General features: G+C 47.5%; 1 protein-coding gene across 4 annotated transcripts in view; it reads left to right on the top strand.

Moving 5' to 3' along the window:
• The first annotated feature begins 5,775 nt into the window (after nt 1-5,775).
• The window catches only part of LOC141094239 (uncharacterized), a 58,366-nt gene continuing 38,125 nt past the window's right edge, over nt 5,776-26,016 (top strand). For 2 of the 4 annotated variants that reach the window (XM_073580053.1, XM_073580052.1), the window contains exon 1: nt 5,776-6,069. In XM_073580053.1, the coding sequence (XP_073436154.1) occupies nt 5,791-6,069 (279 nt within the window). In that variant the 5' untranslated portion in view covers nt 5,776-5,790. Of the gene's footprint in view, nt 6,070-10,822; nt 11,054-22,809; nt 22,949-26,016 lie in introns of those variants that run through there. The other 2 variants (XM_073580055.1, XM_073580054.1) reach the window with 2 other exon arrangements.

Below are 26,016 nucleotides of genomic sequence, written 5' to 3'. Positions count from 1 at the left end.
GACATAATATATACAAATAAAGTGCAGAATCAGTGCAGAAAATCATATACGTAATATATAACAGGAAAGTTCCTATTATTAAGTTATTTTAATGAACTGTGATCTTTTTGATCACTATATAAACTCTATCTGTGAAAATAATTTTAAATCACATAAAGTGCAACAAATAAAGTGCATAAGTGCAAAAACAATGCCAAGGATAGCATAATTAATATGTAGCAGAAAATTCCGTTGCTCAGTTATTTTAATGGACAAGACACATATATTAAAATAAATCCAAGAAAAATTAAATTATAAGAATGAGGAGAAACTAAGTTGTTCATTTAGACCTGCCGGTGCTAATGTATCCAACATCATGATCCATCGACATTCTCTTTGTGTCAAAAGTCGTATCGCATCACCACCTCTGATTCCTAAACTAATGCGATCAATACCCCAGATCGAAAGATCCGAGGGATTGCAATTATGTTTCCCCAGGTTTGATGTCTGTGCTCCTCTGAGCCAAGCGCGCGCTGTTTTCCCGCTCTCAGCTCTCCTCTCTTCCTGTTCCTGGCTGCTGAACAGGCTGCTAAAATGTCCCCCGGGGAACCTGCTGCCCTGCTCAATGGTTCCGGGCACGGAGCAGAGGAGACTGCTACCAATAGTGATGTCAAAAAACCCATCAGGAGCAGAATTCCGAAATAGAGCAAAGGAGAAAGAAAAACGAGAGCGACAACGCTCATTTTCAATGTCGTCATGGCTGAATAATAACATGAAGCTATAACAGGTAGGTGTATGCACTTTTTTTTTTTCAGACATTGTGTTTTTTTTTGTAGTTGTAATAATGTGACTCACGACTTGCAACATTTTTTATGTTTGCTTTATTTTAGATGTCAGCAGAGGAAACGTGAGTGTCAATAGAAACTCTGAGCATGAGAGTCACGAAGGTAATACGGTGGTGGAGCGTGAAACAAGACAGACTGCAGATGCCACCACAGATGAAACCACCGAAGATCACATGTTTGATTTAGACGTCGTGCAACGTCGTAGCAGCACGGCACATTCTCTAGTAGAACTGAATGCTATTTCATCGCCATCTTCTCATGGCGAGCCTAATTTTGACATCGACTGTTATGACCCAGGAACACGGCCAAGCAAACTTTCAGGTGTTTTGTAACCAGCATGAGGACAAAAGCAATTCATGAACCTGATATCAGTAATAGTTTAAGAGAAGGAAGAAAACTCATAATAGATTGTTGTTGTTTTTTTTAAACAGCTGCCAAGTGGACAGAAAGTGCGCCGCTCTTGTCTAGAATATAGCTGCTTAAAAAACGCTGTATACTGCATACCATTCCCTTGTGGGCCATGCACGTAAAGGCCGTCCTCTACATTGTGTCCACATCGGACATTACCTGTCTGAGTCCTGCTCATATACTGTAGGTACTATACACATGATCAGGTTTTTAAATACATCAGTTAGGGACTGCTCTGATGGGTATACCTTGACGTTTGGTAGAGCGGCTTAGTATACATTTTTTGCAAAAAATGTATCAACCAAATACCCCATTTTGTTATCATCTTTTTACTAGCACTTGCTGTTTACTGTTATTTCTTTACAACAGAGTATTTTTAAACGTTTGTTTTGCTGTGTTTTTCTGTGTTTTAGTCTTTTGGTGGTGTGAACACTGTCCTACAGACTTGTTCATGGTGTGCATGGCCCATGTGTTTGTATTTAATTGGTTTCTTGTTTTTGCAAGATTAGGGAGGTCTTCTCCCCTCCATTGTGGGCCATGTACATAAAGGCCGTCCTCTGCAGCGTGTCCACATCAGACATTACCTGCCTGAATCCTATTCATATAGGTACTATACACATGATCAGGTTTTTAAATACATCGGTTAGGGACTGCTCTGATGTGGGTTACCTTGACGTTTGGTAAAGCGGCTTAGTATACATTTTTTGCAAAAAATGTATCAACCAAATACCTGGTTTTGTTATCATTAGGGATGGGCGAATCATGAAATACTCGGAATCGCTAGACTCTAACGAGTCCGACTCGGAAACTCGCTACTCGTTGCAAGTCTAGCGAGTCCAATGTTAATGAATGGGGATGCGAGTATTGCAGCGATTCCTGTGCTGCCATTTTTTTTGTTCCGCTTACTTCCCGCATGTGGCTGTGCACACCATGCGGAAAGTAAGCAGAACAATTGCGGATGGTACCCACGGTCCGGAGGAGAGGAGACTGTCCTCCGGGCTTTGGGCACCATATCCCTGTAAAAAATAGAATTTAAAAATAAAAAATATTGTTATTCTTACCCTCCGACGTCCCGCGCAGCTTTCCCGCCTCTCCACGCATCCGTTCCCAGTAGTCCTTTGCGAAAATGCCCGCGATGGCGTCCGTTCTCGCGGGATCGCGAAGTCTCACGGTCATTCGCGCGACGTCATCGCGAATTACCGTGAGACATCGCGATCCCGCGAGAACGGACGTCATCGCGGGCATTTTCGCAAAGGACTACTGGGAACGGATGCGTGGAGAGGCGGGAAGGCTGCGCTGGACGTCGGAGGGTAAGAATAACAATATTTTTTTTTTTTTTTTTTACATTTTATCTTTTACTACTGACGCTGCATAGGCGGCCTCAGTAGTAAAAAGTTGGTCACACTTGTCAAACACTATGTTTGACGAGTGTGACCAACCTGTCAATCAGTTGTCCAAGCGATGCTACAGATCGCTTGGAAAACGCTAGCATTTGCATTGGACTCGTTACTGTCCGAGTAATCGCTTGGAAACTCGCAGAGTACCGACTCCTGCGAGTCCCCTACTACTCGCAGAGTAACGAGTCCTAACGAGTAGATTCGCCCATCCCTAGTTATCATCTTTTTACTAGCACTTGCTGTTTACTGCTATTTCTTTACAACAGAGTATTTTTAAACGTTTGCTTTACTGTGTTTCTCTGTGTTTCAGTCTTTTGGTGGTGTGAACAATGTCCTACAGACTTGTTCATGGTGTGCATGGCCCATGTGTTTGTATTTAATTGGTTTCTTGTTTTTGCAAGATTAGGGAGGTTTTCTCCCCTCCATTGTGGGCCATGTACATAAAGGCCGTCCTCTGCAGTGTGTCCACATCGGACATTACCTGTTTGAATACTGCTCATATAGGTACTATACACATGATCAGGTTTTTAAATACATCAGTTAGGGACTCCTCTGATGGGTATACCTTGACGTTTGGTAGAGCGGCTTAGTATACATTTTTTGCAAAAAATGTATCAACCAAATACCCCATTTTGTTTTCATCTTTTTAGTAGCATTTGCTGTTTATTGTTATTTCTTTACAACAGAGTATTTTTATACGTTTGTTTTACTGTGCTTTTCTATGTTTCATACTGCAAACCATGTAGAATGTTTTACAATTCAGAACCAAATCAGTAATTTTTGTCAAAGGAGGAAAGTTGGACACAATGGGAAAAAATTAAGCTAGAAAATTGTTGAACATGGAAATTCTTTACACCATAAAATGTGTTTCTGTTCATGGAAAACACTTGAGGCCACATTAGGTAAGGGTGGCATTGACAAAGAACTTCAAGACCAGCTAGTGAGCCCAGGAAATCAGGATACCCATCCTGCTAGATTTTGAATCAGGAGAGCAGCTCTGATACTCCTCTGGGAACCAATGAGAAGATAGTCTGACTGGCTTGGCTGGGCTGGCATGTGTTTCTTGCAAGAAAGCAATTTGGAAATGGGGTTTTCTCAAAAAATTTGTCAGAATGGCAATTCTATCAGTCAGAACAGGGGGAGGAGGGGGGGGAACCAAGATAAGTTTACACATGGATATATTAAACTCAGGCATTTTAGATGAACAAAAGCATATAAGCCGCAGCCCCATGGGACAGGATCCCAATAATTCCCTCCAAGTCTACCTCATCAGACAGGAGGGAGGAAACCTCATAATAGCCATACAACATTTGCAGCAGAGTGTCAGATGGGAGCCTCAGAGGGAGTGGAGCTCATCGTGAAATCAGCCTTCTTTTTCTGCACATGGAAAGATTGTCGGCCCCAATTCCTCCTCTCCCTCTGAGGTAGCGGCTGAGGACGCTCAACTTGTAGCCAATTTGATACAGGGAATGGTGATAGGTCCAAAAATTTGAACAATTCCTTGAGCTCATCCGGGTGTTTAAGGGTGAGGACAGAGCCCTCTCTCCATATGATTAGATGGAATGGGTGGCCCCACCGGTAAGTGGTTCCAGACTCCTTGACCTTTTGCAATAGTGGTTGAAGCAGACGTCTCATAAACAAGGTGCGAGCTGAAATATCCGGAAACAAACGGATCTCCACTCCCTCCAGGGAGACCGGCCCAGATGTCCAAGCTTTATGATACTCTCCTTCTCTGAGAAGTAGTGCATTTTGCACAGAACATCTCTGGGGTTCGTGCTGGAAGGTGGCCCTTGACGTGTGACTCTATGGATTCTGTCAAACACAAAAGGAGTCTCTGGCGCTCTTTGCGTAATTTGGTTAAAGATGGCTGTGACTTTTTGAGATAAGGTATCCATGGTGACGCTCTCAGGTATACCTTTGAGGCGCATGTTATTGCGTCGACCACAATTCTCCTGGTCATCCAGCAACAGCATCATGTCCTGCATATGAGCCTGTGATGATGAGAGCTCCTGCTCCAGAGAAGGCAGCCTCTCAGATAATGACGCCATAGTCTCCTCAACTGAGGCCGTGCGAGCGGATAGTGTTCCATATCATTTCTAAGGGCTGAAACTGCCCTTTCCTGTGATGCTTCTATCCTAGCTATCAAGAAGTCTATGTCTGCTTTAGTAGGAAGGGTTTTGATCAGCTCCTGCAGGCTGTGGAAGTCAGACTAGGAGACTGTGTAGGAGGGAGAGTCCCCAGTGTGTAACTGGACCGGAACCAAGGGGACTATCACCATGGTTCCCAGGGAGACTGTTTCTGGGGGACAAATTGAGAGGACGGACTAGAGACAGTTCCAGAAGGAGTGGGGGCGGAGCCAATATAAAAGGAGCTGAGGACGCCAACAGGGGGCATCTTAATCAAAGCAGATATTGGCTCTCCAGGTCCTCTAAAACAACAACGTTTTCTATCAAATCCTAAATTTAGCACCCTCCCCTGCCTGCAATGTATGCAGTGTAATAACGTACAGAAAGGTAATGTCTTTTACCATCCCTATACTGGAAAAAAATTCAATATTCGAGAATACTACACTTGCGACAGCTCATTTGTAGTATACATCATTAAGTGCCCATGTGGTCTACTATATGTAGGAGAGACCACACAACATGTAAGGGATCGGATATCTAAGCACAAGTCTACCATCAGGTGCAAGAATATGCTTCTTCCCATCCTGTACCATTTTATCACTGCTGGTCATACCATTGCTCAACTAAAATTTCAAGTAATAGAGCAGATCCATCCATCACGCAGGGGAGGCAACCGTATCAATTTTTTAAAAAGAAGAGAGGCCTACTGGATCCATGAGCTCAACACTTTGGCACCTAAGGGGTTAAACAAAGATTATGATATCCAGGCTTTCCTCCAGTCATAACTTTTGACATAATCTGACACCGTTATTCTGCTTAGACATGTTGTGTAATTTTTGTTTCAATGCTGCATCATGATGTTTTCTTTCATTTTATTGTATCTTATTGTAATACTCCATGTCCTCGATACTAACTGCATTTTATCTCAATTACAGAATCAACAATTGTGAATTTTTTGAATCTTCACCACCAGAGCACTGAATAGCCACTACTTTCACTCTCGGCACTTCTGATATCAGCGCCGCAGTAGTTTCCATGGTAACAGATCCCTCCTCACTGCCCGGATCTGCGATCCAGCCTGTCAGGCTGCAGCACACTCCTGTGGCTTCTCTGCTGACACGCCCCCCCTTTCGTCCTCTCTCAGCGTCTGGAACACATGATGCCGTATGTACAGGACTTGCCCTTCCACTTCCGGGTGCACGCTCCCGCCCCTGCTACATCTCACCCAGGACTATAAAATCCTGTCACTCTCCCTTATCACAGCACCCTTGGATTCGCGGTGGATACTGCGTCCACTTGTTATATAGAACCTCGGTAAGATCCCATGATCTCTCTATGCACAACCTGACAGTCTTTATGCCTCTTGTCATGAAGTTATTTAGCACTAGATTAAGGCCCGATGCTATCGCATCGAGAGGATAGTGACACACCTCTTGCCATGTTAACCCTCAATACACACACCTCCTCAACACACACTCCTCTCACCTTTCACCATCTCCACTCACATCCACTCACTCTTTCACTCCACATACGACCCTTTCTCTCACTCCGTCTCTCATACTCACACTGTCATCGTCGCTGCTCCATGATCCCCGACATCTTCTTCCGCCGGCGCCATCCTGGATCCCGACGTTGTCCACGACGGCGACATGTTCTTGCGGCCATGCCATCTTGAGTATTCTGAAATCCTGCGAGTGGACATTAGTGGAGATAGTGAAAGGTGAGAGGAGTGTGTGTTGAGGAGTGGTGTGTTGAGGGTTAACATGGCAAGAGGTGTGCTGTGACGTCACCAGTTACAACTGGACGGAAGTTGTTACAACCTGGAAGCTGATTAGCGCATTTATTATAGTAGGTTAAGGCCCGATGCTATTGCATCGGGAGGATAGTGACACACCTCTTGCCATGTGAACCCTCAACACACACTCCTCCTGAACACACCACACCGCCTCAACACACACTCCTCTCACCTTTCACCATCTCCACTCACGTCCACTCACTCTTTCACTCCACATACGACCCTTTCTCTCACTCTGTCTCTCATACTCACACCATCATCATCGCTGCTCCACGTTCCCTGACATCTTCTTCCACCGGCGCCATCCTTGATCCCGACGTTGTCCACGCCGGCGACATGTTCTTGCGGCCACGCCATCTTGAATATTCTCAAATCCTGCGAGTGGACATTAGTGGAGATAGTGAAAGGTGAGAGGAGTGTGTGTTGAGGAGTGGTGTGTTGAGGGTTAACATGGCAAGAGGTGTGCTGTGACGTCACCAGTTACAACTGGACGGAAGTTGTTACAACCTGGAAGCTGATTAGCGCATTTATTATAGTAGGTTAAGGCCCGATGCTATTGCATCGGGAGGATAGTGACACACCTCTTGCCATGTGAACCCTCAACACACACTCCTCCTGAACACACCACACCGCCTCAACACACACTCCTCTCACCTTTCACCATCTCCACTCACGTCCACTCACTCTTTCACTCCACATACGACCCTTTCTCTCACTCTGTCTCTCATACTCACACCATCATCATCGCTGCTCCACGTTCCCTGACATCTTCTTCCACCGGCGCCATCCTTGATCCCGACGTTGTCCACGCCGGCGACATGTTCTTGCGGCCACGCCATCTTGAATATTCTCAAATCCTGCGAGTGGACATTAGTGGAGATAGTGAAAGGTGAGAGGAGTGTGTGTTGAGGAGTGGTGTGTTGAGGGTTAACATGGCAAGAGGTGTGCTGTGACGTCACCAGTTACAACTGGACGGAAGTTGTTACAACCTGGAAGCTGCTTAGCGCATTTATTATAGTAGATTTCCTCTCCTCCCACAGTGGGATGGCCGCAGGTGCCTCCTTGCAGTATTGGTATGTAATGGATGTGGTGCAGCTTGTATATCCCTTACTCTTTATTTCTGGCCACCATAGCAGCCATTATATCAGCTTCATCTTCCCATAGGTGTCTCCCTTAAAGCCCAGTCACTAAGAGCTCACAGTACAACTTATTGGTATGTGCCTCCTTCTCTTGATCTTGTTCTTCACGATTGCTTGCTATTCCCTGTGCCATCATTTATTCTGTGCTATAATGTGAACGATGTCTCAGCATGTTATCCATTTTCCATTTTGAAAACCCATGTAATTTGTTGCATATACTTTCTTTGTCAATTTTTATTTTTGTTATCTTTATCTATATTTCACAGTACATTGATGAAGGTCCTAGACCGAAACGTCTGTATGTATGTACTGCAATTCATTAAAACCACCTTTCTGCATCAGAATCTTTTTGGTGTGTGCCAAGTCTATATAAACAGGGGGCATTCGACAGAACAGGAGAGAAGGAGCAGGAGGTCTAGGCAGCGCCAGAGAGCCAGAGCCTGCAGGAGTGAATGACAGCCAGAGAGGATGGAGGGAGATCCACGACTGCCAGAAGGGAGACAGCCCCGGGCGGTCCAGGAGGGAGGCGCCGACCAAATGACCGTGCACCCACTCCCGTCACTTCAGCCCGCGGCCGACCTGCTGCCGACCGTGGCCGCCACTGCCCAACTCCAGCCCGCGGTGGTGGCCTATCCACTGCCGTCCAAGGCCACCGCCAGCCAACTCCAGTCTGCGGCTGCGGCCTACCCGCGGTCGCCCGTGGCTGCCACTGCCTGACTCCAGCCCGTGCCTGTGGTCCGTCCACTGCAGCCCGTGGCCACTGCCGGCCAACTTCAGCCGTGACCACGCAGAGGAACTCTACAGGGGCCTGTTGTGCCCTCGCTCCACCTGGGCGTAGGAACGCCAGAAGCCTGCGACAGCTCCTCGTTGACTGGGCCCAGCAGCTGAGACATCGACTGGACATCTATCACCACTCTGGCGGACATCAGAGGAAGATAAGTGACACGCTGTAGTTGTATAATCATAGTTTCTGGACCCATAGTCGGCTGCACCGCGGCCTTATAGGTACCGGTTTTAGACCGGGCAGTTATTAGCGTCTCATCACTGCATCACGCGTGCCTGCGATTACTACACTTGGCATAGTTGGCAGGATGCAGCCTCCGAGCACGAGCGATGCCAAGGACCAGGGGGGCAACGGCAGCCCCCAATCCAGCTTAACCTTGGGGGCTATGCTGAGTAACCTGCCCCGGTTCTCTGGCAGCAACACCATGCTGTGGAGCTGGATGGAACGGATGCGAGGGCTATTTAGGATGCATCCGATGACCCCTGACCTAGAGGCAGTAGTGGCCCTAATGGCATTGGACGGGGAGGCCCGGAATTCTGTGATGTTGAGGCCCCCGGGACAGTGAAACACCTTTGTAAGGGTCTTGCAGATCTTGGAGGAGACCCATGGGGACCCGATGGACGTGGGAGAGCTGAGGACCCGGTTATTCAGTCGCATGCAAGGGGAAGGGGAGACGGTCACCCAATACATGAATATCCTTCAGGAGTTGTATACGGCCATTGAACAAAAAGGCGGTGTAGGTGTAGGGCCCATTGACATAACCCACAAAAAACACACTCATAGAGACAATATATTAAAAACAGTTAAAAAGGCCAAAAGTAGGCCATGTAGAAAAAATATACACATCCCCGGTCCATATAAGGACCACACGTCCTCCAAAGTGCTATGCAAAAAACATGTAATGCACCTTGACCCTGTCTGGTGTGTGAATAATAACAGTCAACCTAGTCCAATATTGTGCTGACCAATAGCAAGCAAAATAACATGCATGAAGCCTAATGATGCACTAAATAACCATGATGGAAAATAAATCCATATGAAAAACCCTGTCCGAGATATATGCACAAGGATGAAGTGCTAGGCAAAAACATGTACTACACCCTGACCCTGTCTGGTTTGTGTATAATAATAATAGTCAACCTATGCACCTGCCTAGTCCAATCTTGTGCTGACCAATGGCAAGCAAAATAATATGGATAAAGCCTAATTGTCATGACTGCGGCCGCAGACGCGGCCCAGCAGGCGCCTCCACGCCGATGGCGAGGGGCGGGCATCCCCCGGGGACACAATATGGACCCTCAATACCAAAGAGGGGAACCCGGGCCTACCCGAACTAGGGAAGGGCAGCGACCGGGATACTGTGGCAGCTGAACAAGAACACGTAGGACTTGATGACACCGCACAACTTCAGGTATAAATAAAGTAAAGTTTACTTAAAGTAAAGTCACAGTACATACACACATGAGATCATCAGGACATCAGGACACACGAGGTCATCAGGACACACGAGGTCATCAGGACATCAGAACACACGAGGTCATCAGGACATCAGGACACACGAGGTCATCCAGATGCAGGCAGGACATCAGGGTCACCCACAGGACATCAGAGTCGCTGGCAGACATCAGACAGGAGTCGTTTGGTTCTGGACATCCAACACGACCTACAGGCACCACTGCAGTCATCCAGCTCCAGGATCCAGGCAGCAGTCATCAGGTTCCAGACTGCGGTCGTCAGGCTCCAGGCATCGGACCTAGGAAGGAACTCAAGCGTGATGGTACTAAGACCGCAGGATTTCTGGGCCTGCATGGAGCTAGCACTGCATTGTAGTCAGAGCACAGCATAATAGATACTCAGCAGGAACACCGGTTGCAAGAGTCTCAGTGTCACTGGGTGCGGGGCTCCAAACACAGAGGGATTCCAGGAACATAACACAGCAGACAGTTCAGACATAGTCAGGTAAGGGATAGGTACAGGGGCAAGGATTCAAGCCTGGATACACCGCCCCCAGGCCAGGGCGAATTTAGGTACATGACAGGTACAGGATCAGGGATTCAGGCCCGGATATAACGCCTGCAGGGCAGGGCGAGGAAACAGGACAAAGCAGGAATCAAGGCAGGGAGTTTGGTACCAAAACAGAGACAGATGAGGTCCAGGGAGACAGACACGAGACACACGGCAAGGTTCAGGAGCTTTGTGAGTAGCTCTGGCCCCGCCCATAAGGCAGGTAAGTTTATAAAGGAGCTGCCCTTCAGCAATTGGCTGGGGACAGCATTTCAAGTACACACACTAACCCTGATAAAAGCAGGGAAGGTGTGGCTGTGCACGCCCTAGGCACACACAGAAACCATTGCAGCACAATCAGTGCAGGAACTGCAGCCTAGAGCACCTGGCATTGTCTGCAAGCCTAGACACATGTGGAAAGTCATGCACCAGCTGCAAATGACCTCACAACCCGCGGACAGCTTCCACAGCGGCGACCAGGGACCGCACATGTGAATGGTCAAGCAGCAGAGCAAAGACCTAACACCACATGTGCAGCTATGCAGCAGAGCAAGGAACTGAGCAGGCTCCATACAGGTAAAAGCCAGCAGTATCCCAGCTCAATTAGGGGGAAAGGAGTAAGGGGTTAAAGCAAAAAACATGCATTGTCATGCCGACAATCAAATAAAAACAGAACGGCGTGACACTAATGATGCGCTAAATAGCCATGATGGAAAATAAATCCATATAGAAAAACCCTGACCGGGATATAAGGACAATGATAAATGATAGAAATAGGCATTCAAAAAATCACATATGATCTTAAGACAGACAGGATATATACAGTACATGGAATAGACAAAATGCATATATTAAAAGACAAAGTTTCAAGATACCATAGACCAGTATGACCAGTATGGTTTCCCTCCTCCTCCCATCACCTCTTGCTGGCAACATGCACCTTATTACAGTACATGCTGCTGAGTGACTCATTTGTGGGTCATACTGCCTTGCACTTTGGAGGAGGTGTGGTCCTTATATGGACGGGGGGGGGGGTGTTTTTTCTACATGGCCTATTTTTGACCTTTTTAACTGTTTTTAATATATTGTCTCGAACAGTGTGTTTTTTGTGTGTTTACATTAATAAGATTTGTCATGATTTTTTTTCTATATTTTGTTGTCATTGTGTGGTTGATCATGACCTTTTTTTACACACTTCTTTTCTTTGTCTCATGGTACATATTATATTGTGTGTGGTCTTTGATCCCCTTTAATATTAAGTAGTGCCCTCAAGTCAACATTTTCCTCATTGACATAACCCTACGCGACCTCTTAGCGACCGGGCTCCGAGACCCCCTGACTAAGCAAGCATTACGGGTCCGGGTAAACCCACGTATGGCTTTCTCTGAGGTGGGGGGCCAGGCACGCGCCCGAAAGCAAGAACAGGCGCTGACAGTCCCCGTGGGAAAGGTCCGGAGCACTGAAGTCTCCTTGAACACCATCGGAGAGCCTCAATGGGTTGAAGAAATGAAGCAGGAGCTGAAGAGCATCAGAGGCGAATTGGCCGAAGTGAAAAGAAGGGCCGAGACCACAAGTGGACAGCCTGGACCGGGCCCAATGCTCTGGGGCCCTCGTAATCCCAGGGGCGGTCGGAACCTGCGGCCTCGGGATTGTTTTGGATGTGGCGAGCTGGGCGACTTTGCCCGAGAGAGTCCGCAGTGTGGGAGATACCCACCCCGGCGGCCATTAAACTAAAGGGCTCTGAGCTGGGGGGATGTCGCTCGGAGCCAGAACCCACAATGCGGGGTGGTGGAAGTCCTGAAGACCTGATTGCAAAGTGTCCGATGATATGGGCTGAGTTCGAAGGACATGCAGTGCGCTGCCTGGTAGATACGGGGTCGCAAGTCACAACAATGCCAGCAACGTATTTCCGACAGCACTTTCCCGAAGCTGTGAGGCCCCAATGGGGGTCTGTGATAAAGTTACTAGCCACCAACTAGCTACCAGTCCCGGTAGTCAGAGTAGCCTGGATGCAAATCTCATTGTGCGGCAAACAACTCGGCCGCCGAAGGGTGTTCCTGACCCAGGGAGATGCAAACAAAAAACTCCCTGTTACCCTGGGGATGAACGTATTGAGAGAGTTCAGCAGCCTACTCCTTAGTGAACCTACGCAAGAGACTCTGAGACAATGGGGCTCCCGCACTCCCCAAGGACAGTTCTTCCAACAGCTACAGGATTGTCAGGAGGGAGAGGTGCTGGGGAGAGTGATCGCACCGGCGACCCCTCAGCTCACATTACCACCAGGGCAGATGGTGGTAGCCCTGCCCATCCGGGCCCATATGCCTTCTGGAGGGAGTAGAGGTGCAGGTGGAACCGTGCTTCTCGAAGCGCCTACTCTCTGGAGTCCTAGTGGCCCGCGCCTTGGTCACTGTGAGAAAGGGGGTCGTTCTTGTGTGCTGTGTCAACCTGGAAGGTCAAGATGTCATCCTAAAACCACGTGCCGAAATGGCAAAACTGGTGAAACCTTTGGAGGAGGTGCTTCCGACCCCGGCATTACAGCTAAAAGCACAGGTGGGGGACCCATGAGCGGTGACTATTAGTTCCATCCAAACCACCGGGGCCTCGCCCGGAGAGAAGGGCCAAGCTATCCTACAGAAAATGCGGGCAGAACTCTCTGGCCTAACCCTGGCAAAAATACAGCAAGTAGAAGCACTCCTGGGCCAGTACCATGAGGTATTTGCTAACCATGAAGACGACTTCGGATGCACCACAGCCATCACGCACGGCATTCCCACCGAAGGGACAGCCCCTATCAGAGAGCGATATCATCAGATTCCACCGCAGCTGTACCAAGAAGTAAATACACTGCTGGGCCAAATGCTGCGAAAAGGGGTTATCCGGGAAAGCCAGAGTCCTTGGGCGGCCCCCATTGTGTTGGTCCGTAAGAAAGACGGTACCTTACGGTTCTGTGTGGATTATCGAAAGTTGAACGCCTGTACCATCAAAGACTCGTACCCGCTGCCCCATATAGAGGAATCCCTATCCACCTTGGGAAAGGCTACATACTTTTTTATGTTAGATTTGGCCAGCGGGTACTGGCAGGTGCCAATGTCGGAGGAGGACCGTGCCAAGACTGCGTTCATTCTACCCATGGGACTGTTCCAGCTTAATCGTATGCTGTTCGGACTAGCCAATGCCCCCGGGACCTTCCAACGGCTAATGGAGCAATGTCTAGGAGATCTTAATTTTGAGGCCACCTTGATATACCTAGACAATATCATCATCTACGCTGCCACATTTAATGACCACTTGCAGCGGTTGGGGCAGGTGTTTGGCAGGCTGCAAAAGTACGGGTTGAAGGTAAAACCCCAGAAATGCCACCTGTTCCATACGCAGATCGAATACCTAGGGTATACCGTCTCAGCCGAGGGCGTCAGACCCTCCGTGGAGAAGATCGCCGTGATACAGGGGTGGCCACTCCCGAGACGGTAAAAGATGTACGAGCTTTTCTGGGGTTAGCCTGATATTACCGTTGTTTCGTAAAAAACTTCACCAGCCAGGCCCGAGCCCTACAGGACTTGTTGAAGGGGGCCCCTGCCGGGGCCAATGGAAGAAAAATCCAGTGGCGAGAACCGCAGGAAGAGGCCTTTCAAGATCTTAAGACCGCACTTTCGGAAGCCCCAGTGTTAGCCTACGCGGATTTCTCGCCGCCGTTCATACTGCACACCGACGGGAGTTTACACGGGCTGGGAGCTGTTTTGTCACAAGTCCAAGACAGCCGGGAAAGGGTGATCGCTTATGGTAGCCGATCACTCCATGACTCTGAACGCATTCCCGACAATTACAGCTCCTTTAAACTTGAGCTCCTTGCGGTAGTGTGGGCCATGACAGAGTGGTTCGCGGAGTACCTGGCAGGCTCTGAGGTGGTGATACGGACTGACAACAACCCGCTGGCCTACCTCGACAATGTGAGCCCTCAAACAGCGGTGGGTGGCCCGGATGGCCAAATTCAAATATAAAATCATCTACAAAAGGGGAGCGGAAAATGTACATGGCGACACCCTCTCCAGAATACGACGTGCAACCCCTGAGCAAAGCCAAGATGACGAGCGGGTAGGAGAAGAGACGCCGTTCGCTCTGGCACCCACCGGGATCATGGCTATAACCCGGGAGCAATCTCACACAGGACACATTGGGGGCATGCTAGAACAATCCCGAGACGAATGGATACAACAGCAACAAGAAGATGGGGAGATAGGCCCCCTGCGTCAATGAGTGTTCACGAAGCAGCTACCCAGCAACACCCAAAGAAGGACATTGACTCGAGACACTCTGCTAATGCTACACCAGTGGGAAAAACTGGTTATCAAAGGAGGACTATTGTACCGTAAGGCAGTGCTGCGCACAACATCGACGACCAACTGACAGATCGTGATTCTGGGAGCTTGGCTCACTGAACTTGTTCGCGAAGCCCATGAAAAGGGGGCTCACTTCGGGGCACAAAAGATTTTCCAGTGGCTACAACAAATGGCCTATCACCACGTCTGCAAGCCGCAGTGGAAGAAGTTTGCCACATATGCCGTCTGCGCGAATTAACTAAACCACCTGAGCAACAGGCCTCAGTGTAAACAATACTAACATCAGCACCACTCGAACTCCTAATGATAGACTATTTAACCATTGGCCCCACTCACCAACGGTACAAGCATTGCCTAGTCATGGTGGACCATTTTACCAAATTCACCTTGGTAACCCCTACTCGAGATCAGACAGTGGTCGGCCACCTATGCGATCTGTAAGAACTTTATTCAAGTGTACGGCTGCCCCCAGCGGATTCATTCAGACCAGGGTGCGTGCTTTCTGGGAAAGGTAATGGAAGAATTACATCCTTATACGGGATCGATAAATCCCGAACGACACCATACCATCCCCAAGGAAATGGGACCTGCGAGCGATTTAATCAGACACTAATTCAGATGCTGCGCACCCTGGAGAGTGACCGGAAAGCCCACTGGCCCGAATACATCTCTGAACTGGTCTGGGTCTATAACAACGGGGTACACCGAGTAACCGGCTATACCCCGTACTCGCTACTATTCGGCTGGGAGGGCAAAGGAATCACGGAAGTGGAGTTAAACCCGGAAGAAGAACTACCATGGACCGGGAGTCTCCTCGTGGGTCCGGAACCACTGGTATCGGCTGCAAACCCTGCACCGAATCGTCCACACAAAACTTCAGGACCTGGAACACCCGGAGAAGACTCCGTCCCAACTCACTGAATTTCATGCTGGAGATCATGTACTCGTACGAGACCAATGCCCCCAGAATAAATTAGGGCCCCGCTGGGAAGAAAATCCCTACTGAGTACTGCGCCGAATAAGGCCAGATGGACCGGTGTATGAAATACAAACTGAGCAAAAAGGGGACCACCCTACCCAAACTGTGCACCACAATATGTTGTGGCCCTGCACTTCCACGGACCCTGAACGACCCAAGGCCCCTCCTCAGGTCCCAGAACCTCCGCCGCCAGTGTGAAATGAGGATGATGAGGAAGATTCCCCGGCGGTACAAATGCACTCTTCAAGAACTGATACCCCAGCAATCCCAGTCGATCCAGCAACCTCATTCGATCCACCACCTTCCACCACCCCAGAAGACTCCACCATAGGCGAACCACACCGCTCTGAGTGGCCCACAGCTGACAAACTCCCCGAATGCTATGAACAAGACCAGTTTGTGTGGCAAAAAAGACTTTCACATAAAGAAGCAGGCCCAAGTCCTTCTAAGCCCTCGCCCAAGGACTGGCGAGCATACAGGATGGGGGAGTGTAGGAGGGAGAGTCCCCACTGTGTAACCAGTCCAGAGCCAAGGGGACTGTCACCAAGGTTCCCAGGGAGACTGTTTCCGGGGGACATATTGAGAGGACGGACCAGAGAGTTCCAGAAGGAGTGGGGGTGGAGCCAATATAAAAGGAGCTGAGCAGGGGGCACTCGACAGAACAGGAGAGAAGGAGCAGGAAGTCTAGGCGGCGCCAGAGAGCCAGAGCCTGCAGGAGTGAACGACAGCCAGAGAGGATGGAGGGAAATCCATGACTACCAAGAGGGAGACTGCCTCAGGTGGTCCAGGAGGGAGACGCCGACCAAACGACCGCCCACCCGCTCCCGTCACTCCAGCCCACGGCCACCACTGCCCAACTCCAGCCCGCGGTTGTGGCCTACCTGCTGCCGGCCAACTCCAGTCCATGGTCGCAGCCTACCCGCGATCACCCGCGGGTGCCACTGCCCGGCTCTAGCCCACGGCTGCAGCCCATCCACTGCAGCCCTCGGCCACTGCCGGCCAACCTTCACGCTGCAGGCCCTGACCACCTTCACATCCCCATCGCCGGGAGGCACCACGCAGAGGAACTCTACAGGGGCCTGTTGTGCCCTCACTCCACCTGGGCGTAGGAACACCAGAAACCTGCGACAGCTCCTCGTCGGCTGGGCCCAGAAGCTTAGACGTCGACTGGACATCAATCTCAACTCTAACGGACGTCAGAGGAGGATAAGTGACACGCCGTAGTTGTATAATCATAGTTTCTGGACCCATAGTCGGCCGCACTGTGGCCTTATAGGTACCGGTTCTAGACAGGGCAGTTATTAGTGTGTTACCTGTGTATTGTTGTTCTGATCCCTGCGAGGATAATGTTTGCTAGTTTGCTCATTACTCGAGATAGCCCTAAAGGGAAATACATACAGTGGGGGAAAAAAGCCAAGCGAAAAGCCAAAAACATCACTGCTCTAGAGGAGATCTGCATGGAGGAATGGGCCAACATACCAACAACAGTGTGTGGCAACCTTGTGAAGACTTACAGAAAACGTTTGACCTCTGTCATTGCCAACAAAGGATATATCACAAAGTATTGAGATGAAATTTTGTTTCTGACCAAATACTTATTTTCCACCATAATATGCAAATAAAATGAAAAAAAAACAGACAATGTGATTTTCTGGATTTTTTTTTCTCAGTTTGTCTCCCATAGTTGAGGTCTACCTATGATGTAAATTACAGACGCCTCTCATCTTTTTAAGTGGTGGAACTTGCACTATTGCTGACTGACTAAATACTTTTTTCCCCACTGTATATATCTCTATAAAAGTTACAGTTAAAGGTTACTCCGCCTCCCGTCTCGTCACTGCATCCCGTGTGCCTGCGATTACTACACCTGCATGGATGGGGCTGCAGTGTACTGTGGCATTGCCTTCTGCCTGTGTCTCTCCCTGCCAATCTCCACCAGCTTTATCTTCCTGGTCTGCTGCATTCTTGGTGTGCACTGAATCTGGGCTTCAGTGGGGGGTTGAGTCACCCTCCCCAAGTGAGACCCGAGCACTCCTGCCCTGACTCCCCACAGACTTCTCCTCTGACATACCTCATGGTCTCACAGTACTGGACACCATTGCTGATGCTGTTGCTGGCTTTCCCTTCGGCATACTGCTCTGTAACATGCGGGTCAGGGCTGTTTCTTTGTGGTGGGAAGGGACCGGAGTGTTGCTGGAACCAGTTCCCCTTCTTCTGGAAGCACCCTTGGATCCAGTGGGTGAGTTAAAGTGAAGTACATTCTCCCTGCCCCAGGAGCACTAGGAAACAGCTTCTTCACTCCATCACAGCTAAGCCACGCCCCCCAACTTCCAGGATTTTAAGAGACACTTTAAGGCAGTCTTTATAGCGCTTCTTCTGCCCCCCAACTGCTCGCTTTCCTTGGCACAGTTCTCCGTACGGCAGTTGTTTCGGTAGTTGGCTGTCAGGCATTCTGACCACAGGTCCAGCCCACCTGGCTTGGACTTTCAGCAGTAGAGTGTAAACGCTGCAGAGCCCAGTTTGTTCCAGAATTGCCGCGTCCAGGACATTGTCTTGCCACCTGATGTGGAAAAGTCTGCGGAGGCAATTCATGTGAAAATGATTAAGCTGTTTAGCATGCCGGCTGTAGACTGTCCAGGTCTCGCTAGCATAGAGAAGTGTGGTGAGTACCACCGCACAGTAGACCTTCAGCTTGGTGGCAAGGCTGAGTCCTCTTCGTTTCCAGACATTTATACGCATTCTCCAGAAGGCAGCACTGGCTTTGGCAATTCTGTTATTAACCTCAGCGTCTATGGTTATTTCACAGGAAAGTGAGCTGCCTAAGTAGGTGAAGTTATCGACTGTGACACGTGGCTCCTTGTAGTTTTCCTGGAACAGATTGATACATGACTTCGGTTTTTCTAGTGTTGATCTCAAGACCAAAATTGTCACAAGCTTGAGAAAAACAGTCCATTTTATGTTGCATCTGCTGTTCCGTGCTAGTGTTAAGTGCACAGTCATGAGCAAATAATAATTTACAGATAACAGTCTCGTGCACCTTCGTAACCGCCTTCAGGCGTTTTGGGTTGAATAGCTTGCCATCAGTCCTGTACCTAACCTGTATTCCATCTTCACAGTTGTTAAAGGCATCACTTAACATTGCAGAGAATAGCATACTGAACAGGGTTGGAGCAAGCACACAGCCTTGTTTTATGCCATTTGTTACTGGGAAAGCCTCAGATTTGTCTCCATCGTTCAGAACCTTCACCATCATGCCGTCATGGAACTGCCGGATGATTGAGATGAACTTGCTCAGGCAGCTGAATTTTGCCATGATCTTCCACAGACTGTGTCGAAAGCCTTAAGCCCCCGTTACACACTGCTATATTGCTAGCAATATCGCTGTAAAGTCACCGATTTTGTGACGTTGCAGCGATATTGCTAGTGATATCGCTGCATGTGATACTTAGCTCCGACCGGCTCCCCCGCTGGTTATCGCTGATCACGCGAGAAGCTCCTGGACCATTCCTCGTCGGTCACTTCCTGCTGGGCTTCCTGTGGAGAGATGAGCAACGCGTGGACGCGGGCGGGAGGACGCAGGATCGCCGCGTCTGACATGTAAGTAGCGACCCCCGTCCCCAGCGATGTCGCTGGTGAGATCTGCCTGTGTGGCAGCTCACTAGCGACCTCCTAGCGATGCACCAGCGATCCTGACCGCGTCATATCGCTGGTCGGGATCGCTGGTGCATCGCTAGGTGTAACGGTACCCTTAGTCAAATCAACAAAAGTCACATAAAGGTCACTGTATTGCTCCTGTCACTTTTCCTGGAGTTGACGTGCTGCAAAGACCATATCTACTGTTCCACGTTTAGCATGGAATCCACACTGGCTTTTGGGTAATAGGCCTTGCTAAACATGATGTAAAAGGCAGTTGAGCAAGAGATGAGCCAATATCTTTCCTGCAGTGGACAGAATAGAGATGCCTCTATGGTTGTCACAAGATTGGCGATTACCTTTTCTCTTGTATATGTGAATTATGCTGACAACTTTCAGCTGTTGCGGAACCTGTTCATTTTTTCACATAGACTGGAATAGTTTGGTCACCGTTTGCATCAGAACAAGGCCACCAGCTTTCCATACCTCAGCAGGTATAGCATCAGTTCCGGGTGCTTTTCCATAAGAAAGTTGTTTTACTGCTTTCCTGACTTCATCTCCACTTGGAAGAACATCAAGGTCATGTTGATTTTTACCTGGGGCAGGCGAGTAATAGCCTCGTCATTGATATTGGCAGGGCAATTGAGAATATTTAAGTGCTCAGCCCACCGTTCCAGAATTTGTTTGCTACAGTACCACGAGTGTGAAAGCAGAACCAACATTCAAAAGTGACCAAAACATCAGCCAGAAAGCATTGGTACTGAGATGTGGTCTGTGGTTCCCACCTGCAGATCCACTCCTTTATTGAGGGTATCTAGATAATTGCCAGTAATTTTCCATCTGTTTATTCCATTTGCACAACAGCATGTGAAATTGATTGTCAATCAGTGTTGCTTCCTAAGTGGACAGTTTGATTTCACAGAAGTTTGATATACTTGGAGTTAGATTCTGTTGTTTAAGTGTTCCCTTTATTTTTTTGAGCAGTGTATATATATAGGGATAGGAAAAGAATAATTACCTGATTTGATATAAACAAACTATGTGTTATTATAGTAGAAATGTATTAAAACTGTATTATAAGTAAAGATGCTAAAAAATATGTCAATGAAATTTATAAATGTACTAGCTAAAGAGCCCGGCGCTGCCCGGGCATAGTAACTAACTGTGGTTAATTATAGCAAATTATAATTATCCTCCATCTCATCGTCCCGTGCCCATATACCCATCATACATATCCACGATCCCATAGGCCCATTCCCATATACCCATCACACATATCCTCCATCCCATAGTCGAGTGCCCATATACCCATCACCTATATACCCATGTATAAGAAGTATGTTAAAAATATTGAAATAATTAAGATCCTCAATGAATAGACCAATAAAATTTATGAGTAAGACAATAAAATGTTATAATAAATAATACCATTTATGAAGTCAAAAAGGTCATCACAAAAATACATCTGTAAATCTGTGATTTCGCTGAGTCCATGTGCAGTAAGGGAGTTTAGTTTATAAATCCAAAAGATTTCTTTCGGATTTAGTTGTGAAGTGATGGCTGGGGAAACCACCACGGTGCAGGGAGACTACATTACACAAGATGAGGTGCAAACATCAAAGGGTAAATGTATTGAAAGGCAAGGAATGTAGTGATAGGAAGGTGTAAACAGGGGTATGCAATGACAAAAGATAATTTAAAAGAGTGATATCCTTTAGCTGGGCTGTCAAATAGCACTGTGCTCCAACTATCACAGATCAATATATTTTCCAACAGGCAAATATGAGGGTCCTGGAGATGCTCCTGAAAACTGTAGATTCCTTTCTTGGTCTCTTTGTGGCTTCTCACGGTAGCACAGGACAGCCACCTTTGTTATCCCCTGAAGAGTCTATACAATCTCACAAGTTCAGTCAGTCTCAGGCTGTGCATCCTCTTCTCACAGCTCCATGCACACCAGCACCCTGCAGAATCTTCAGCTCTGAACGCACACACAGGAACAAACCATTCCCCTCTCCAGTCTTGGCAGAACACACACAGTCTTTTGCAGGGGAGAGCAGAACGTACCATCACACCAGCCAAGGGGGGTGCTGCCTCTTAAAGTGGCAACATGTCTCTTACTGTCCATAGCAACACCAACCTTTACAGTTGTTCAATGCGATTCTGAACCTGTGGGGAATCTTCTCTATGGGGAATATTTTCAGTTGTTTGTAATCTTTATTGTGTTTGGTGGTGCTGTGGCGTTAAAGCCCATGTTTGAGAAAACCCTTTTGATTATTGGAATGATGTGAGCTCAGCCTTTTGTGGAGGGGTTGGGTAGTCCTTCCCACATTTCATTGCTGGCATAAGCATATAATCACATAAATAACAAAACTGGTGGAAAATGACATGGGACTTCTGATTGGGAAAATTTCACCTGTAGAATTAAGGGTGAATTCAGAGAGACCATGGCAGATCGCATGACAACATAGGTAATTTTTCAGATTACATGTAATGATTTTATTAGGAAGACATGCCACTTTTAGCAAATCTTCCTTCTCTTCTTTCTTGGTGCTAGGACATTTTTTAATGATGGAGCTCCATTTGAAATGTCAAAAAGGGATTTCTAGGTAAAGTTTTTCCCACTCCAGCTGTCTGACATGCTCACAATGATTACTGCAGAGTATGTGAGTAACTCAATATATCATCCAAGTAAACTACCACAAGTCTACCCACCAGTGAGAAAAAAATTTAATTTATGAAATTTTCAAAGACTAACGGAGCATTGGTTAATCCGAATGGCATCACCAAATTTTCAATATGACCCTCAGGTGTATTGAATGCGGTCTTCCATTCGTCACCCTGCCATACACGTATAAGGTTATATGCCCCTCTCACGTTAAGTTTGTAAAATGATTTATGTCCAGATAATTTGTTAAACAGGTCAGGTGTAAGGGTAAAGGATAGAGATTGTGTGCCGAGATTTTATTAATTTCTCTAAAATCCAAGCACAGACACAGCCCTCCATCCTTTTCACAAAAAACGCCCCATGGTGACTGCAGAGGTGGATGGCCACATATGAGCCTCAGCTGGACTCTGGAAGGGGTTAAACATGAGATGTCGGCATTTTAGCTGCTGGTATGGAGTCAATAGCACAATCATCTGCCGCCATATAGTAGACGTCCGGTAACTGGATTCCACACATAACACTGTGTAGAAAAGGCGGCGCAGGGTAATTGTGCCAGTAGTGAGGGGAAATAATGGCGGGAATGTCACCGACTGAGAAGTCTCCATGTAGCGTCAGCACTCCGGATATCATGTGACCCCTGACTCCTCCCCTCCTGTGACATCATCACAGGTCCTGTGCGCACAGAGCAGCCATATATGTGGAGTGCGGCTCTGCGGGTGGAGGTAAGTGGAGCTTCTCCAAAACCCCTTCAGCACTGAGACTCTTTTGGTGTTTTTGTTGCCACGTTATAAGAATCATTGTGTTTTTGTTCTGTTTCCTGTAACAGACACATACGACCCAACTATGGAAGACAGGAAGTGAGGAAACGGATTGTTCTCATAGTACAGGGCCCCTTTCTTGGCCCCCACACAGTGTAATGCCCCCATTATGCCCTTTATGCAGTACATATGATGCCCCCCACACAGTGTAATGCCCCCATTATGCCTCTTATGCAGTATATATGATGCCCCCCACACAGTGTAATGCCACCATTATGCCCCTTATGCAGTATATATGATGCCCCCCACACAGTGTAATGCCACCATTATGCCTCTTATGCAGTATATATGATGCCCCCCACACAGTGTAATGCCCCCATTATGCCCCTTATGCAGTATATATGATGACCCCACACAGTGTAATGCCCCCATTATGCCCCTTATGCAGTATATATGATGCCCCCACACAGTGTAATGCCCCCATTATGTCCCTTATACAGTACATATGATGCCCCCCACACAGTGTAATGCCACCATTATGCCTCTTATGCAGTATATATGATGCCCCCCACACAGTGTAATGCCCCCATTATGCCCCTTATGCAGTATATATGATGACCCAACACAGTGTAATGCCCCCATTATGCCCCTTATGCAGTATATATGATTCCCCTACAGAGTGTAATGCCCCCATTATGCCCCTTATGCAGTATATATGATGCCCCCCACACAGTATAATGCCCCCATTATGCCCCTTATGCAGTATATATGATGCCCCCACACAGTGTAATGCCCCCATTATGCCCCTTATTCAATATATATGATGCCCCCACACAGTGTAATTCCCCCATTATGCCCCTTATGCAGTATATATGATGCCCCCACACAGTGTAATGCCCCCATTATGCCCCTTATGCAGTATATATGATGCCCCCCACACAGTGTAATGCCCCCATTATGCCCCTTATGCAGTATATATGATGCCCCCACACAGTGTAATGCCCCCATTATGCCCCTTATGCAGTATATATGATGCCCCCCACACAGTGTAATGCCCCCATTATGCCCCTTATGCAGTATATATGATGCCCCCACACAGTGTAATGCCCCCATTATGCCCCTTATTCAATATATATGATGCCCCCACACAGTGTAATGCCCCCATTATGCCCCTTATGCAGTATATATGATGCCCCCCACACAGTGTAATGCCCCCATTATGCCCCTTATGCAGTATATATGATGTCCCCACACAGTATAATGCCCCCATTATGCCCCTTATGCAGTATATATGATGCCCCCCACACAGTGTAATGCCCCCATTATGCCCCTTATGCAGTATATATGATGCCCCCACACAGTGTAATGCCCCCATTATGCCCCTTATTCAATATATATGATGCCCCCACACAGTGTAATGCCCCCATTATGCCCCTTATGCAGTATATATGATGCCCCCCACACAGTGTAATGCCCCCATTATGCCCCTTATGCAGTATATATGATGTCCCCACACAGTATAATGCCCCCATTATGCCCCTTATGCAGTATATATGATGTCCCCACACAGTGTAATGCCCCCATTATGCCCCTTATGTAGTATATATGATGTCCCCACACAGTATAATAACATAGTAACATAGTAACATAGTAATTAAGGTTGAAGGGAGACTTTAAGTCCATCTAGTTCAACCCATATCCTATCCTAACTTGCCCTAACATGTTGATCCAGAGGAAGGCAAAAAAACCCCATGTGGCAACAGTAAGCTTCACATTGGGGAAAAAAATTCCTTCCCGACTCCACATACGGCAATCAGACTAGCTCCCTGGATCAATGCAATATTAAGGAGACTAGTGTATATACCCTGTAATATTATACTTTTCAAGAAAGGCATCCAGTCCCTTCTTAAATTTTAGTAGTGAATCACTCATTACAACATCATATGGCAGAGAGTTCCATAGTCTCACTGCTCTTACAGTAAAGAATCCGCGTCTGTGAGTATGCTTAAACCTTCTTTCCTCCAGACGTAGAGGATGCCCCCTTGTCCCCGTCACAGTTCTAAGAGTAAAAAGATCATTAGAAAGGTCTTTGTACTGTCCCCACATATATTTATACATTGTAATAAGATCACCCCTAAGCCTTCGATTCTCCAAACTAAATAACCCCAAGTGTAATAACCTGTCTTGGTATTGCAGACCCCCTAGTTCCCTAATAACCTTGGTCGCTCTTCTCTGCACCCGCTCCAGTTCAGCTATGTCTTTCTTATACACCGGAGACCAGAACTGTACACAGTATTCTAAGTGTGGTCGCACTAGTGACTTATATAGAGGTAAAATTATGTTCTCCTCATGAGCATCTATGCCTATTTTAATGCATCCCATTATTTTATTTGCCTTTGCAGCAGCTGCTTGACTCTGGCCACTAAATGTGAGTTTGTCGTCCACCCATACACCCAGGTCTTTTTCAGTGACTGTTTTGCCCAGTGTTTTACAATTAAGCACATAATTATACAATTTGTTCGTTCTACCCAAGTGCATGACCTTACATTTATCCCCATTAAAGCTCATTTGCCATTTATCAGCCCAAGCTTCTAGTTTACATAAATCCTCCTGTAATATAAAATTGTCCTCCTCTGTATTAATTACCCTGCAGAGTTTAGTGTCATCTGCAAATACTGAAATTCTACTCTCTATGCCCCCTACAAGGTCATTAATAAATATGTTAAATGCCCCCATTATGCCCCTTATGCAGTATATATGATGCCACTCACACAGTGTAATGCCCCCATTATGTCCCTTATGCAGTATATATGATGCCCCCACACAGTGTAATGCCCCCATTATGCCCCTTATGCAGTATATATGATGTCCCCACACAGTATAATGCCCCCATTATGCCCCTTATGCAGTATATATGATGCCCCTCACACAGTTTAATGCCCACATTATGCCCCTTATGCAGTATATATGATGCCCCCACAAAGTATAATGCCCCCATTATGCCCCTTATGCAGTATATATGATGCCCCCCACACAGTATAATGCCCCCATTATGCCCCTTATGCATTATATATGATGCCTCACACAGCATAATGCCCCCATTATGCCCCTTATACAGTATATATGATGCCCCCACACAGTATAATGCCACCATTATGCCCCTTATA

This window comes from Dendrobates tinctorius, unplaced genomic scaffold (assembly GCF_039654945.1).
Source record: "Dendrobates tinctorius isolate UK_male_01 unplaced genomic scaffold, ASM3965494v1 ptg000063l, whole genome shotgun sequence".
NCBI classification, from domain to species: Eukaryota; Metazoa; Chordata; class Amphibia; order Anura; family Dendrobatidae; genus Dendrobates; species Dendrobates tinctorius.
The sequence above is the reverse complement of the archived record's forward strand: the minus strand, read 5'-3'. Positions and strand labels throughout refer to the sequence as shown.